Raw genomic sequence first — 14,885 nt, 5'->3', positions numbered from 1 at the left:
TAGTAACGGTATCAACGTCGAGCAGAAATTTTAACCACATTGTTTCACATTTGTTTTCTTTTCTCACAAATTATAGCCTCGGCTCCGTGCCGCCTTCTCCAAGTTCAGAGAAGGAGAAGAGCAAGGCGTGTAATTAGTAGCTTATAGCAGAAAATTGTTGTGCTGTCCGACAAGCATCTGAATTTCCCCGCTCCTGTTGCGGTACTTATGCGTGAAACCAGAGAAGAATGACAGAAATGTCAATCAACCTCCCCTACTCTGTTAGATCTCTCTCTCTCTCTCTCTCTCTCTCTCTCTCTCATATATTAGACACACAGACACACATAATGAATGTATCAAATATTTAACACTGAGTCATTGAAATGTTATTTTCTTTCAGTTTGATGGATTCAACATGAAATCAATGATAGCTTCTGAGGCCTACATCACCTAGATGCTTAGTAATGACTCACATTTGCACCCCCTCCCCGTGTTAATAGATCCCATTGTATAAGAGAATAATATAATATAGATATATATATATATATAGAGATAGATATATATATAGATATAGATATATATATATATAGATATATATAGAGGAACTCACAGATCAGCTAATACTTACTTTAAATCTACCACATGTTGTAATAAACGACACATTTTATCACGTTGGGTTAACAAACGAGACAACCCTTTCTTTCCTTTGTTTCATCAATTTTATTAAGAAAATAAAACATATACAGTATAAAGGTAATAACGTGTAAATCTATGCAGTGCAATTATAAACATTCAATCAAGCTATGACTGAGGATATCTACATCTTCCTTATAAACTCTACCAAGGCCGCCACACAATGCGCTGAGTGTTTGCTGCTTCACTCCTGTGACTGACAGAGTGAAACTTTTTGAGACTTGAGCTCCTTTCAGGAGTTTTTTGTGTGGGAACCGTCGCAGCAAGGACGGGCTTTTTGTTTCCAGTTGGATGCCGCACTTCTTCACTCTGTAAAGCAGGAGACGTGCTTAAGTTGTTGGGTTTCAGAGCTTTAGATTTGGTCGTTTTTCTCTCCTCAGGTCCAGCTCTAGATGGAAGAAGTCTCTGCGCGTCGTCCTGTGTCTCCGATTGGCACAGGCCGCTGTCCATGGTGTTGAAGGCTTCCTCTCGTCCGCGGGAGCGGCAGAGTTTACTGGAAAGCTGAGATAACGTCCAGCGGTCGCTCCCGTTCAAGTTATCCGCCATCAGCAGATACTGGTTGACGTTTGCCAAGCAAGTGCGGAAGCCAGTTTGGTAATCAGAAAACTCCGACGCAGCTGCAGTACCTGAAATCAGAGGAAAGACATGTTAAGGTGAGTTTGAAGTTTGAGTATTTGAGTCTTTGTTCACTTGACCTGCTGTAAGAATGAGATTATAACTTACAGCTCTGGATCTTTTGGAGGTTTCTTAGATGTTTCACAGTGAGCTCCAAGATGTCTGCCTTTTCCAGTTTGCGCTTTCGAATCTGTAAAAAAGAACAAAAAACAATTAGCAATATTAAGACACTTTTTTCTGAGTATCATCAGCATGACTTGCATTAATTGCAATAACTCTGGTCTGAAGTAAACATTAAATTATTTTCGCAGTCTGCATACTCACACTTGTGCTGTAGTAGCTCTCCAGAAGAGATTTTAACTGGTCCAAACACTTGTTTATGCGAGCTCTTCGTTTCTTTTCCATGAGTGGCTTGGACACCTATTGAAAAAAGGCGGGTAGAATTAATATTACATACTAAATTCATTTGTGGAATTTAATTTAATCTACATTTTGAACCAGTCCCTTCTAAGATATTTTATACATACCTTGTTTCCAGCGATGGTTTTGGACTTTTCTGCGCAGTCTGTCGTTGCCACCATTCTGTTTTTTGTTTTCTCCTGTTTTCCTTGAAGTTAATCTCTTTCCCTCTGTGGCGCACGAATGAAGGGAGTTGACCCTGAGTGGATTTATATAGAGACACCCACTTAACATCTCAATGAAAACAGTCCCGCCTGTCTCTTGCGCTCAAATGAGCAACACTGGCGTCATTTGACAGCCAAAACCAACCAAAGGCTTAGAGGCGCCATCGAAAGGTTAATAGTTTTAAGCTGTTTAAAAATATATTTAAAATTGATGCATGTTTTGTCATTCTATACTTCGGTTTTATTCCAATCCTACTGGACTTTTTTCCCCCTGATTTTGTTCATTTAAAGTTGTCAACTACAGCCTGTTAAGAAATTCAGGTGTCTCGGTTTTATAAACAAAACATAGACCAGAAAACCAGAAATCTGGGTAGGCACAGTACATGGCCTACTGTGCAAATTAAACATATTAAGTGCAAATACCAATAACACAACAACGTGTGGGGCAAAAGGTACTAAAGAGAAGCGTAAAAATCATAAACATAATGGGTAATCATAATGGTTCTGCTTGGAGAGCATGGTGTGGCCACTATTGACTTCTGTATTCAATCTTTTATATGTGAGTTTCACGCCACTAGGTCGAAGGCAGCACCGTGGTAATTCCTTGCGTGTTCCCACAACATTTCGATTTTCTGGTGCCCACTTGTAGCAAAAGTGTTCCACCTGCAAACTGTTGTCACCTCAGCTAACATGCTTTTCTTTAGGTAAAAGATGCAACTGCGTTTATGTTTCTACACATCAAACATGAAAAGCATTCGAGAAAAATTGTTAACACTTTAGGATCCTTTGGCTATTATGCGTCACCAGTTTTTGTCTTCATACCAGGCGCGGTGAGGCACCGAGGAGAATCGCGGGCCGCCCCTTGTCCTCGGTCTCTCGCCTCCCGATTTTCCACACTGCTTCTTGAAAGGGGTAAAGGCTTGGGAAAGTCATACCAGCTGAAACAATGTATTGACTATAGACTCACTGCAGTCCACTGCGCATCTTGTGCTCACACACTGACCGTCTGAAAATAGTACATGGGGGTGAATTAAAGCTATAGACACCCACTTGTGGAACGCTTGGGTAAGGTAAACGTGTTCAGTGTATACACCTAGCTCTGTAGATGTATTATTTAGGGCTGCTTGAGTATTTATACAAGTTGGTTTAGATGGTGCATTTTGAAAGACACGCGACAACGCTGAGAAAAGCCTTTCTTAAATTGCCCAAGTATTCTGGTACACAATGTGTGTTAAAATAAGTGAGGGTCCGGGTAAAGGAGGGGCATTTGTATTCACTCTGGGCACAGCGCGCATGAAAAGAGGCCAGTTTATAGGAGTGCGCCATTGATCTTTTCTTTTGGTCTGCTTTGTGACCACAAACGTGTGGGCCTCAAAAGATTCCCTCCACTTCTCAAGTGAACCAACGCACCTACTCTTCTCTTCATTCCTCTTTGACAAGATAAAGTAGTTCTGAACTGTGAACTAGCTTTTAAAAAATCTGTAAAGAGGCAAATTATAATACACTACCTGATAATTAATACTGTACCTCAAACTGCATAATAACACTGTAACCAAATTTCGTTCATTGCATACAAGTCATAAAAATAGATGCATTTTTAATTGTTCTGGCGGAACTAAACTTCCACGTCTAAGCTGTGATCATTCATTTGAAGCACAGACATGTCAGTCTTGTGTCAGACGACACTAATTGCGTAAAATGTACCAAAAAATTGCGTGCCACAGTTGTGCAGTTATATACTGAAGCATTTAATTGGTATGAAATTTGTCCGAGGTACTCTGCTGTGAGTAAGCTTTCTGGTGTCTTTTGTCCTCTCTGGACGCCACATTATATGCCTTTTCACGCTTGGTTTTAACACAAGACCGTGGAGCGTTGATTTCAGCATGGAGTCGTGGCATCACAACAGTCGCCTGTCTTGTTATTCTGTGCCATTTAGTAGAGATTTCACCGCTGATTATTCGGTATAATTTCAATTAGTGTTTGCCCTGTGGGGTCAAAAACTTGAAGGGAGATTCGCAAAATGAAAGGAGGAGTTGGTGCGTTTTATTAAAATCAGGACTGATCTACAGTGAGGGAATGCAGCCAGGCTTTAAAACTGTTTCCCTCCAACACCACCTCATTTCTAACAAAAGTCATCACCTATCCATGAGAATAGCGCAACGAGACACTTGTCTCCCAACTGGACATAATAATACAAGTGCCATTAAATGACAAGTTAAGTGTATGTTTATAAAAGGCCTCAGGCTCTCGCTCCACTTTCACTTTTCAGCCCCAGGTCATTCATTAACCCTAACGGACCTTTGTCATGGATGCCTGCCGGCGGGGACCTGACAATGCTGCTGTAATAATTGGACTATTGGGGAACTTGTTAACAACAATTAGTGAAGCAATTATACAATTACTGCAATAAACTATTTTCTTCTAAGGTGGAAAATGAGACATTTGCAAGCCAATGGTTATATGCCGATACCTAAACAGTAATAGAAGGAGCAATGCAGGTTATCTGCATCTTCTATTTAGGCTACTACCGAAGAAAACACCATGTACGTTTACAGATAACATATTTTAGGAAAATGCAAATTTATATTGTTGCAGTCTTACACGCGCAGCTATAAAACAGTACAATGTTAAACATTTGGCTGACATTTAAATGTCTATTCATTTAATATAATAAAAGGCATAAGTCATAGGCTGCATGCTGTTATATTTGCCATCTTTAAAAAAAAAAATAATTTCGTCCCTATAGGCTATATTTTAAATTCATGCATTAATATTATTTGATATACCCTGTCTGGATGCCATAGCAGATCGCTGTTAAAATATGCAAACACAGGCCCATAATTTGGCGCATCGTGAGCGGAGCAAATCGATGTACCGCCTTCCATTCAGATGGACCTGAGGCAGCACTGGTGTGATGAAAACGCTCATTGTGTGTAACAAGGTCACAGTAAAAAGAGCAGGTACGCGGACAGGTGCACTGGAAAAATATTAGAAATATAGACACGATTCTGTGAAAAGCCACGCGACGGAGCTGTTGACGAAGCTCTGATCAAGCATCAAATAGAAATCGCATCATGAATTTCTATAGACTGGTCCTCGGGTTATTTAAAGACTTCTTACTTTGGTTTGGGGACACAATAGGCGCTGTTTGCTAGTGTGTGCCGGGGTTACCGCATGAAAAGACCAGAGGTGCACATTAACATCGCTTAAGGTTTTCTCAAGGGCCGAAATGAACTGACTGGAAAGTAACTTTATAACTCGCTGGAGGATGAAGCCTTTGTCGAGCTCTGAACTGAAAGACACAAGTGCCTAACAAAAGGGGAGCGCCATTGTTAAACACTAAAGCGCATGGGTATTGATGCGCCTTGAATTGCAAAACATCTGCCATTTACTCTGAACCACTTGAGAAAGATTTGAATGAGAATAACTAAGCACCCTTTAGCGCACTGTATTTAGCCGTGCGTAAAACAACAGTCACCAGGCATATGACCAACGTGGTGCTGGAGCGTTTGATTTGAGATTAAAAGCATATTTATAACCAAACCTGGAGGAAATGATCTTGTTTTCCTCTGTATTGTCATATTACTTAAGTGCTGACTCTTATGATGGATCAACACTGCCATCTTACTGAACTACTTGTTTGCAATATTAGTGTTTCAGTGAGATTTGACAAAGTATCGTGTCCACAGTTCAACTCACGGGATTTTAATTTTGGCTTGATGGATTTATGGCTATTGCGTAGGTAGTCCTTTTGGTTATTATTAACCAACCACCATTATTATACTATTCTCTTTACACACAACGCCTGCTAGACGTCTGCAGATTAAACCCACAGCTAGTTTGAACAATAGCACGTGGACTAAAAATTAACTCCAACTAATTGTCATTACTGAAAGAGGTCCGACTGCATTGACAGTGATTTGATTTAAACATACTAAAGTCCACTCAAACATAAATTAATTTGGTTATTAACTATTCTTTCTGTTACTAATCCTCAAAGAAATGATCAAGAACGCTTTAGCCGTGTTTCAAATAAATTTCGCCTAATTCTGAACTGATCATTAAATGCGTAAAAGGACTAATGGAGCTATTTAAAGTGTAAGAAAACGCACGATCTGCCAACATCCTCATCCCTGAGCGGCGAGGAACCTGTAGTCTATTAATTATAATAAAAGACCGTTTTTTAGGAAAATCCCATATGGCAACCAAGCGCAAATGGCCTCCATTTAAAGTGCGTTTTGTTTTTGCTTTGGGCGCAAAAGCAAGGACCAGTTGCTGGCCAAGTTTTCCCAGGGTTTTCCCTTTATCTAACCAAAGTGGAAAATTGAAAGATACAAGTGAAAAGCCATGGGGCGTTCCTCCGATTTTCCTCGCTCTATATTTTGTAAAACAGAAATATGTGTCACCTCAGCAGAAATACTGACTCCTTCGACTTGAAAAAGCATAAAAAATAAAATCAATGTGTTTCAGTCGTTATAAAATACATTTTTGTTGATCATTATAGCGGTAGTCTTGCCCTGACAAATTAGCTATTGTTTTTAATATTTATTCTAATTTAAAGTCTAAGCTATCACTATGTGACTTTAAATAGACTTGTTTTAATCAACCATGGAGCGCAAACCTGAAATTCTCACAAGTGGATGAAAACGTTTAAAATCTGCGTGACAACGTGTGTGGCGAGTGTAACTCTGAAATTGGTATGAAATCGTCAATTTGTTGGTGTCAGCGTTCAGATCTCCAAACGTGCCATATGCCATGCTAAGTGGCACTATTTAGCAATTCGTTCCTAGTTTCACGGTCCATCCTCCCCTTCTCCTTGCCAGGAAACTGAATAGCCACAACAAAATGGCAATTTACCCTCTGGAATTGTCACATACCCCCTGCGGTAAGGCTCTTTCCGTTTCATTTTGTGGGGCACCCCTGCCTTACTAAGCGTCACGGCGTGAAACTTTGGACTTTCAAATGCAGACGGTCAAGCGTCAGTACTCTCTCAGGTCAGTGATGGCGCATCACTCATTTTGTCTCCTTGACCTACAACAAATGAAACCTGCCAAATTAAGGCAGACACAGAAATACATGGAGCAGCTCAGGTAATAAAATATACTTGCAGGAATCACGATGATTTAATGCATTAGTTAATGGAGGATGAATCATGAATTCCTGTTGCTCGCCACTAACAAATAATCAAGTCACAATGACTTAATATGCAATCAAATTGCCTGGACTCAGGCAGGTTTTGTTCACATTTGTTCAGCCTCTCTGAAAGCAGAACAGTACTTGTTCTCATAAAATGAACATAAGTACAGTTATGTAAATAAACTCATGAGAATCCAGCTATTAAGTGTGAACTAAGTCATAGTGTCTATAAGTTTACACCCACCACCCTAAGCACAACACAACATTTCTTCTTTAGTGTTGTTAGAGCTGGACCTTTAGAGCTTAATTCATATCTTCCTTTTTCATGTATTTCAGTCTGTATCATTTTTAAGACAATGTCACCAGGGAGAATATGGCTAAAGATAAAGGGGTGAAAAACAAAGATGTGTGTTTATTATCAGAGTTAGACTTTGGTTAATACTGACATAGGAAAATTGAGTCATACAGGTGGATCTGTAGTCTGCCCTGCAGACAGTCTTTGTGAAGTGGTGCCATCATGTGGCCAGATTGGTGTTACAGCAACCTCAAAAACAGATGAACAGATAAAAACACATTCCATTTTATGTTTTTTATTGACTCACACTTAATGTTATTATAGATATTGTACATGTTAAATCTAAATGAGTAAATAGGCTTAGTAGAACAAATTTAATGTAGAATACAGTACTACCAAATTCACCACCAACAAAATGCACTTCAAATATGAAAAAATATCTCTAGTCAGATTATTGACTAGAGATATCAGCTATTATAAAGTTTACTTCTTTAGTATCTTTAGTAAAGGGCTAAACAGAAGTCATGGATATCCGTAAAAGAAAATAGTCATTTCAATTAATTAGCTCATGTTGTTTTATACATTAATACATGCTTTGGATTCAATCAATTTACGACTCTAGGGAAAAATGTGAAGAGACAAAAATTAAACAAAATTAAACTATGTACTGTTTTCCTTACTCTAAAAGACAAGATTACTAGAATAGCATTTCAAATATTCAGAAATATGAAGCACATCAGTTTTTCTCTTTTTAGAAACTCATTCCCTGAAAACAGCTATTGGCTGATGGTTTTGGTATAATTCTGAATGAGACCTTGGAAGTACTGCTGTGTGTTTTTGTGGGGTTGAAAAATGATGATGTAACATTTTGGGAGGAAATACCACAACAGAAACGAGTAGAGACTGGAGAGCACTGCCAGAGCGTTTAGTGTTGGGATGTACTTGCCACGGTAAAGTACATATACAGTGGCAAAGATGATCCAGGTGAGGATCAGCAGGAACAAGCAGAAGGTTATTGCTTTGGCCTCATTGTAATTTTTTGGGAGGTCTTTTCCCATGTAGGAGAAAATAAAGCAAAGGGAGGACAAAGCAGTAAGTAAAACCACAGAACTAGAGGCTGCATAAAGATTAATGTCACAGCCAAGTATGATTTTGTCTGGATACCAAACTGTTTCATTGTAGGGCTTGGGTGGGGCACAAGAATAGCTAATAACAAGTAAGAGTGCCTGAATTACAAATGCCACAGTGATGAGCAGCCATTGTCCATGATATTTCATCCACCAACTGTGGAGCTTGGGGAACTTGGCAGCTATTTTAAAAATGCAAACAATTTGAAAAGAACGAACAACAAAACATGCCAGACAAACAGTGTAGAACAAAAGAAATGGTAGGAGCCTAAAGATACAAAAGGAAATTGTTGGAGTACCAAAGTAAAAGAACACACTAAGACTGCACAGACTGAGGCAGCCTAAAATTAGGAAGCACATTGGTCCCCCAGCAGATCTGACAACAGGTGTGTTGCAGTTGATGGCAAAGAGAACAGACATGGCTAGTGTGAGACCCACCAAGGCCCAGGTCCCAACCATGATCAGGATAGCCCCACTGTCTGTGAATGGGATGTACTCCACCACTCGCAGACTGCATGATGTACTTCCTACTGCAGACCATTCTGTGTCCTTACAGGGGATGCATTTGTAGGGATCCTCTGTTTTACACAGGAAAAGATCAGATTGCCAATAAAGTTAGGGATAACTTTTGAAAAAGAGAGATCAGGCTTTTACTTAATGTTCAACATACTTTAGTTGTTTATAGTAATAACAATAATTGGCATATGTTCAGGGTAAACATGGGAGCCACTGTATATAGCTTTGTCCAGTCAACAAGAATGACTGTTAAACTCTGTCAGCCATGAAAAAAAGATACATATAGCTCCCATTAAGTAAATAATGACAGCAGTGCTTTTAATTTATTTTCTTACACTCACGTATAGTAACATACCTGTACTGTTGATGTAAGTACCATTTGGACAGATCTTACAATCAAAGCAGCATTTGTGGACTCCATTGTGCTTTTTTGCATATCCTACAGGACATTCTGGGGAACACAGTGAAGTAGGCACCTGGACAAGACAATTATTTAGCAACAAACCAAATTTCAAGTAAGCCAAATTAATACTGTTAAATGTGGAGAAAAAGTATTCAATGTAAGTATCACTAATTAGGCGTATATAGTATTTTAAAAGTTTCAGTTTTGTAAATATAATTAGACCATGAGCAACTACTGATGCTGAACTGCTGATGTTCCAGATTTTGTGTCTTGACCTTGTCCCTGCACACAACTTACTTCTCCTTTCATGTGCCACTGAATTTTGCTGTTGTTGATGAAGAAATGGACTGATGGGTGAAGTTTGTAAAAGCCGACCTCCTCAGCATCACCACTATCGTTCCAGAAAACTATAGAATAGGGGTTGTACTTGGGGTCACCCTTCTCATCAAACTCAATCCTCGTGTTTAAAAGTGTAAAGTTTGACTTCTTCAGCTCTTCCAGAACCTGATGTGAGTACACAAAGTTTAGATGACCATGACTTTATTGTATTTAAATTGAAATTCAAACCAATTAAAATTGTATATGGTAATTAAACACACACACACACACACACACACACACACACACACACAAAAGAAAACCATATGAATGAGTTGACTAATTGATTAGTTGATTGACAGAAAAAGAATTGCCAACTATTTTGATAATCCCTGAAGTAATTTTTCATGCAAAAATGCTATCATCAAAGAAATTTGGTGTTCCCTGTTTTATGTCATACGAAACTAAATATATTTGAAAGACCAAACGATTTTTAGAAAAGAATGAACAGAATAATTAATAATGAAAATAATTGTGAGTTGCATCCCGAAAATATTCATGTCAAATTATGAAATGCAGCTTTATTCCCCCCTATACAGGATTTAGGAAGTGGTGAGATCATACACTACCTTTGAGATTTCTTCAAATGCAAATGTTTTGTTAGTCCAAACCACATAGATTTGCACATTGTGCAAATGATTGTCAGCTGTTGTCAAGTGACATCTTGATGATTATTACAAAGCCTGACAAAGATCTCTGTGAGAGAATGAATTGTTTCTTCATTACATTAAATGTAATAACAGTGTCTGGATGTATTGACTGATTTCTACTATATGTATGACAGTTAAAAGCTTTCAAGGTTTTATTTATGTCAGCTATTGAAGTATTTTTTGCAGTTGTTTCTTTATTTGCATAGGGGTTCACTATTGCTAACTTGAACATACCAAGTACATAAATATACCATGTATTGAGACTATATTAAATTATAACTCTAAATACTGATTTTTGCCCACCCTATTCCCAAACCATCTCACTCCTTTACCCATCTACCCATCCAAATTCACCCCACCACCCTGTACCTGCCCTGTTCACATCAGTTATACATGTAAGATAGAACACAACAGACTAATAGATTACCTTCAAATGATCAAAAACACCAAGGAGCAAAATTCTGTTACTGATTGACAAAAATCTTAAATGGTTTCTATGCTTACCATGTGTGGGTACACTGTAATATTGCCATCACATCTGCCAGCTCCGCATTGCAAAGTATTATGTAAGGCATAAGCGATGGCATATATAGCAGAATAAACAGGAAAAGAGAAAGATGGGTCTGCAGCAATGACATCATCTGGACTCAGGCTACTGCAGTTGCAAACCTGATTACAAAATCTCTGCTGTTCTGCTTTTTGATGATGATTCTGGGATGTCACAGCACTGATAAAATCACTGAATCCAGGTATTGTCACTACTGGCTGAGACACCCCAAGTACAGTTCCAATATTTTTGATTCCTTTCTCTTTGGGGAGCTTCTTGTTTAAGGACCATGCAATTCCTCCAATCCACACCTTGTTTGTGATATTCAGTTGTATTGCTGCTTCAATTAAAGCCTCAGCAGTAATTTCAGGAACGAAAACAATGATTACATGTATCCTCTGAGCCTCTACCTGTTTGAATATTTGAGAGTAATCTGCATTGTCGTTAAGACTTTTGGTGTATCCCAGGCAGATTTCTGTATCCTTTATCGTGTTTATGAACAATTCTTGTCCATCATTTCCATAATCATCATCACTGTTCAGGAAAGCAACCCAGCGCCAGTTGAAGTACTGCAGAATTTTAACAATCACTTCTATGGTGTTTTTATTGGAATTTACTGTTCGCAAGAAAGAGGGGAATTTCTCTTTTTTTGAAAAGACAGAACCAGCAGATCCATAATTAACCTGTTAAAAGTGTAATCAAGAAATCCATCATTTTCAGTGACAATAATGTATCAAATGAACAAAATAACATATAGTGTATCCCATTGATAGATTAAAAAAAACTTACCATAGGAATGAGATCTATCATGAACAGGGGTGCTACAGTGAGGACTCGAGTGCTTGAAAAAGGGCCAACCACTGCAATCACTTTGGATCTATGTGTTTGTTGCTTGTATTGTTCACCCCAAGGATGGATCAAGCCATCGGCAGACATGAGTTTCAAAATTCCTGGAAAATTGTGTGTATCTGTGCAGTCGTCAAATATCTCATAGCCAAGAGACACATTTGGCAGGAGGTTGGTAGAATTATTAATTTGCTCTACAGCGAATCTCATCAACTGGAACCTCTGATAGCTTGACAGAACAAAGGGTCGACTGAGGGCAGAGAAAGGACAACATGAAAGAAGAGTTAAGTCTATTGGCATGTTTGCCTCAGTGCATTAATATTAGCAAAATATATTTGTGGCTAAAACACAGCTGACCCTGTCCACAGCAGTGCGTTGCATTCATTTTGTCCTAGAACTTCTGTCTGCTACTCCAAAGTTGGTGTCCACTTACCTACGTACCTATGCATAAGTACCTCATACAACCCCTTACTTCAAAAACCGGAACCATCCCTTTAATGTGACACAGCTTTGACTGTGTAGCAATTGACTACACTGATTTATTTTTATTATAAGGAAAGGTATGGCAAAATTATTGAATGTACAAAATGCATCAGTGACACTAACTGTGCATTAGTTTTAACTTCAAAAGATATCTCAGATTTGTTGTAAGACTCACCTGGAGCAGTCAATGGCTTCTGGTCTGTTATGATAGAATGAGGTACTGACATGATGAATATCAAAAAGCCCACCTATCAAAAAATCTCCATCCAGCTGAAACTCTGAGGCTGGAACAGTGCATTGAGTCAAAGCATGCAGAAAGGTTCCCAGGATACACAGAAAAGCAAGACAGCGTTTCATTGCTGTAGTTACTGTTTACCAGTCTGAACTGGTACTGATGGGATTTGGCTCTGCCTTTAGTAAGTTATGACACACTGATGATGGTTAAGCCTCAGTGATCATGCAGGTGTGATAAATGCATATCAATAAGTGGTTGGAGGAGAATTCACAAATCAGTATGCAAAAACATCTAAACTGCTGCTGTAGAGTCTTTCTGTGATTACTACGTGCAGAGTTTAACAATCCTTCCGTCAGCCAAAATGATACATAATAAAATGATACATACAACAAATGTTTAACAATTGAATGGTTCCTTAGGAGAAAGGTATCAGAATGATCACCAAATACAAATGAGCCTGTAAGATCACACAGGATGGACTCACCCAATTTAAAATGATTCAACCCAGTACCTTTGGTTTTCGGTTAAAAAGCCACGTCCTCTTACAAATGATCCCTGCACGATTTAACACTGAACCACACAGGTAATCTGAAATGGGAAAATTTGCAATCACTCAGTAGATGAAGTGAGAAATGGCCAGGACTGTCACCAGAATTTGAATTAATGCAACCTGCTGGTGGAAAGGCGGAACTCTTGGTAGGAAGGGCTAAGCCTTCATCAAGTGAGACACTTTTAGACACAGTAAGACCAAACATCCTTACTAAAACACCACACTAAGACCACAAAACTATGTCTCATAAAAATAATACAAGTTTATGTTTAATTTCTAGAAAAGACCAAATTACTATAAAACTGACATTAGTCTGAAAAATGTTTACATGCTATACTAATTCTATACTAATGTTTTTAAGAAAGCTGAATTAATAATATGGTAGGTAAAGCATTTCACAATAGAGATTTGCATTTTAATGTCAAGAGTTTAATCATTTGTTAATCAGCATTTTATTTCCTTGGTTATGATTAAGTTTTACGTTTTAGTATGAAGTGAAATTTACACTCAAAGCTTACATATAAAATTAGATATGTAATCACTTTTTCACTCTTTCACCACTGCCCTGATTATATTATCTTAATTATAAATACACCCCACAGCAATCTGAGGAATTTCAGTCAAATGTGCATTCATAACTTTTACTTGAAATAGTGATGCATTTGAGCATTCTTTTATATTTATACTGAAAGCACGAATTTCCTGTTTATGATCTTTTATCTTTATCCTCAACAATGAGGTAGTTTGTAAAGTTTAGTGAACTCCATGTTGAAACATGATCAATATACTCAGTAAAATTGCAGTAAATAAGGAAGTTTGCCATCACTTAATACTTTTGGACACTCACTTTCAGGTAAATACACGAACACTGAGTAGCCCTTCTTGAATAGTCCAAGGTACGAGTTTGATCATAATTACATGCTGAATTTATATTTGAACAAAGTTTTGTACACAAACCCCACAGATTCTGAACCTTTACATAACCTGCACAAAAGCCTTATGTGGAATGGCAAAAAAAAAAATACCAGAGATAATATGTGTTCACTCTCAGGCAATATTAGAGGTAGCTCTACCTTTGACATTTGAGGAAACCGAAGCAGTAGTATTACATTGACGTGGTGCCATCATGTGGTGAGATTGTTTTATAACAATCTCAAATAACAATTGAACAGAGAAAATACACACACATCCCATCACTATATATTTTTATTATATCATTCTTATAATTATATTACTCTAAGTAATGTAGTCAGAAATTCACAAATCCAGATATTAATTTAAAATAAAAACATGTCTCTAAAAGTATACTGTACATTCACTCTTCCAGTTGTATATATTGTATGAATCCATATGCCAATAGCACAACAAGCACATATTGCCTGGGATTTAATTACTCAAGTACAAAGATTCAACTTATAACAACAGCTGTTTCTTGTGTGTAATACATTTCTGACCTGGTAGTGTTCATAAACTAATGGGTAGTTCAGTACTGTGGAAGATTTACTATCTTAACTAAGAATTTATTTGTCACAAGTATAGATGTTCAGTTTAGCATTAAGAGACATACATTTGTATCAAGTATAATGTATCAGGTTTATATGTAATATGTTTGTTAATTTGACTAAAGAATTGATTTTTTTTTAATGGAAACCATCACTGTTAGTATTTATCCCGTCCTTTAATGAGACTTGTAAAATCAAAAATCAATACAAATTATATTACAGTCAGAGCAAGGCAAAATCCCTGACTGCCGACCAAAGGTCCAAGTCTTGAAAAGGCTTAATTAAAATATGTTTGAGGAGATGTTAT

At 37.9% G+C, this 14,885-nt stretch overlaps 2 protein-coding genes across 2 annotated transcripts; both read right to left on the bottom strand.

Annotated features, from left to right (window-relative positions):
- Positions 1-709: 709 nt before the first annotated feature.
- her3 (hairy-related 3) lies at positions 710-1,909 on the bottom strand. Its single transcript, XM_027288837.1, has 4 exons — positions 1,815-1,909; positions 1,612-1,707; positions 1,396-1,477; positions 710-1,298 (listed from the first exon to the last, which is right to left on the bottom strand). Exons 1-4 carry the CDS (start codon positions 1,866-1,868, stop codon positions 817-819), a joined length of 714 nt encoding a protein of 237 aa, XP_027144638.1. The 5' UTR covers positions 1,869-1,909; the 3' UTR covers positions 710-816.
- A 6,208-nt stretch (positions 1,910-8,117) lies between these two features.
- LOC113747760 (taste receptor type 1 member 1-like) lies at positions 8,118-12,648 on the bottom strand. The gene is made up of 6 exons (XM_027288812.1): positions 12,467-12,648; positions 11,752-12,058; positions 10,920-11,645; positions 9,685-9,891; positions 9,340-9,460; positions 8,118-9,046 (listed from the first exon to the last, which is right to left on the bottom strand). The coding sequence occupies exons 1-6, from the start codon at positions 12,646-12,648 to the stop codon at positions 8,118-8,120; spliced, it is 2,472 nt and encodes an 823-aa protein (XP_027144613.1).
- Between the last annotated feature and the right edge of the window lie 2,237 nt (positions 12,649-14,885).

Source organism: Larimichthys crocea, chromosome XV (assembly GCF_000972845.2).
Source record: "Larimichthys crocea isolate SSNF chromosome XV, L_crocea_2.0, whole genome shotgun sequence".
Taxonomy (NCBI): domain Eukaryota; kingdom Metazoa; phylum Chordata; class Actinopteri; family Sciaenidae; genus Larimichthys; species Larimichthys crocea.
This window is presented reverse-complemented; position numbering and strand designations above follow the sequence as displayed.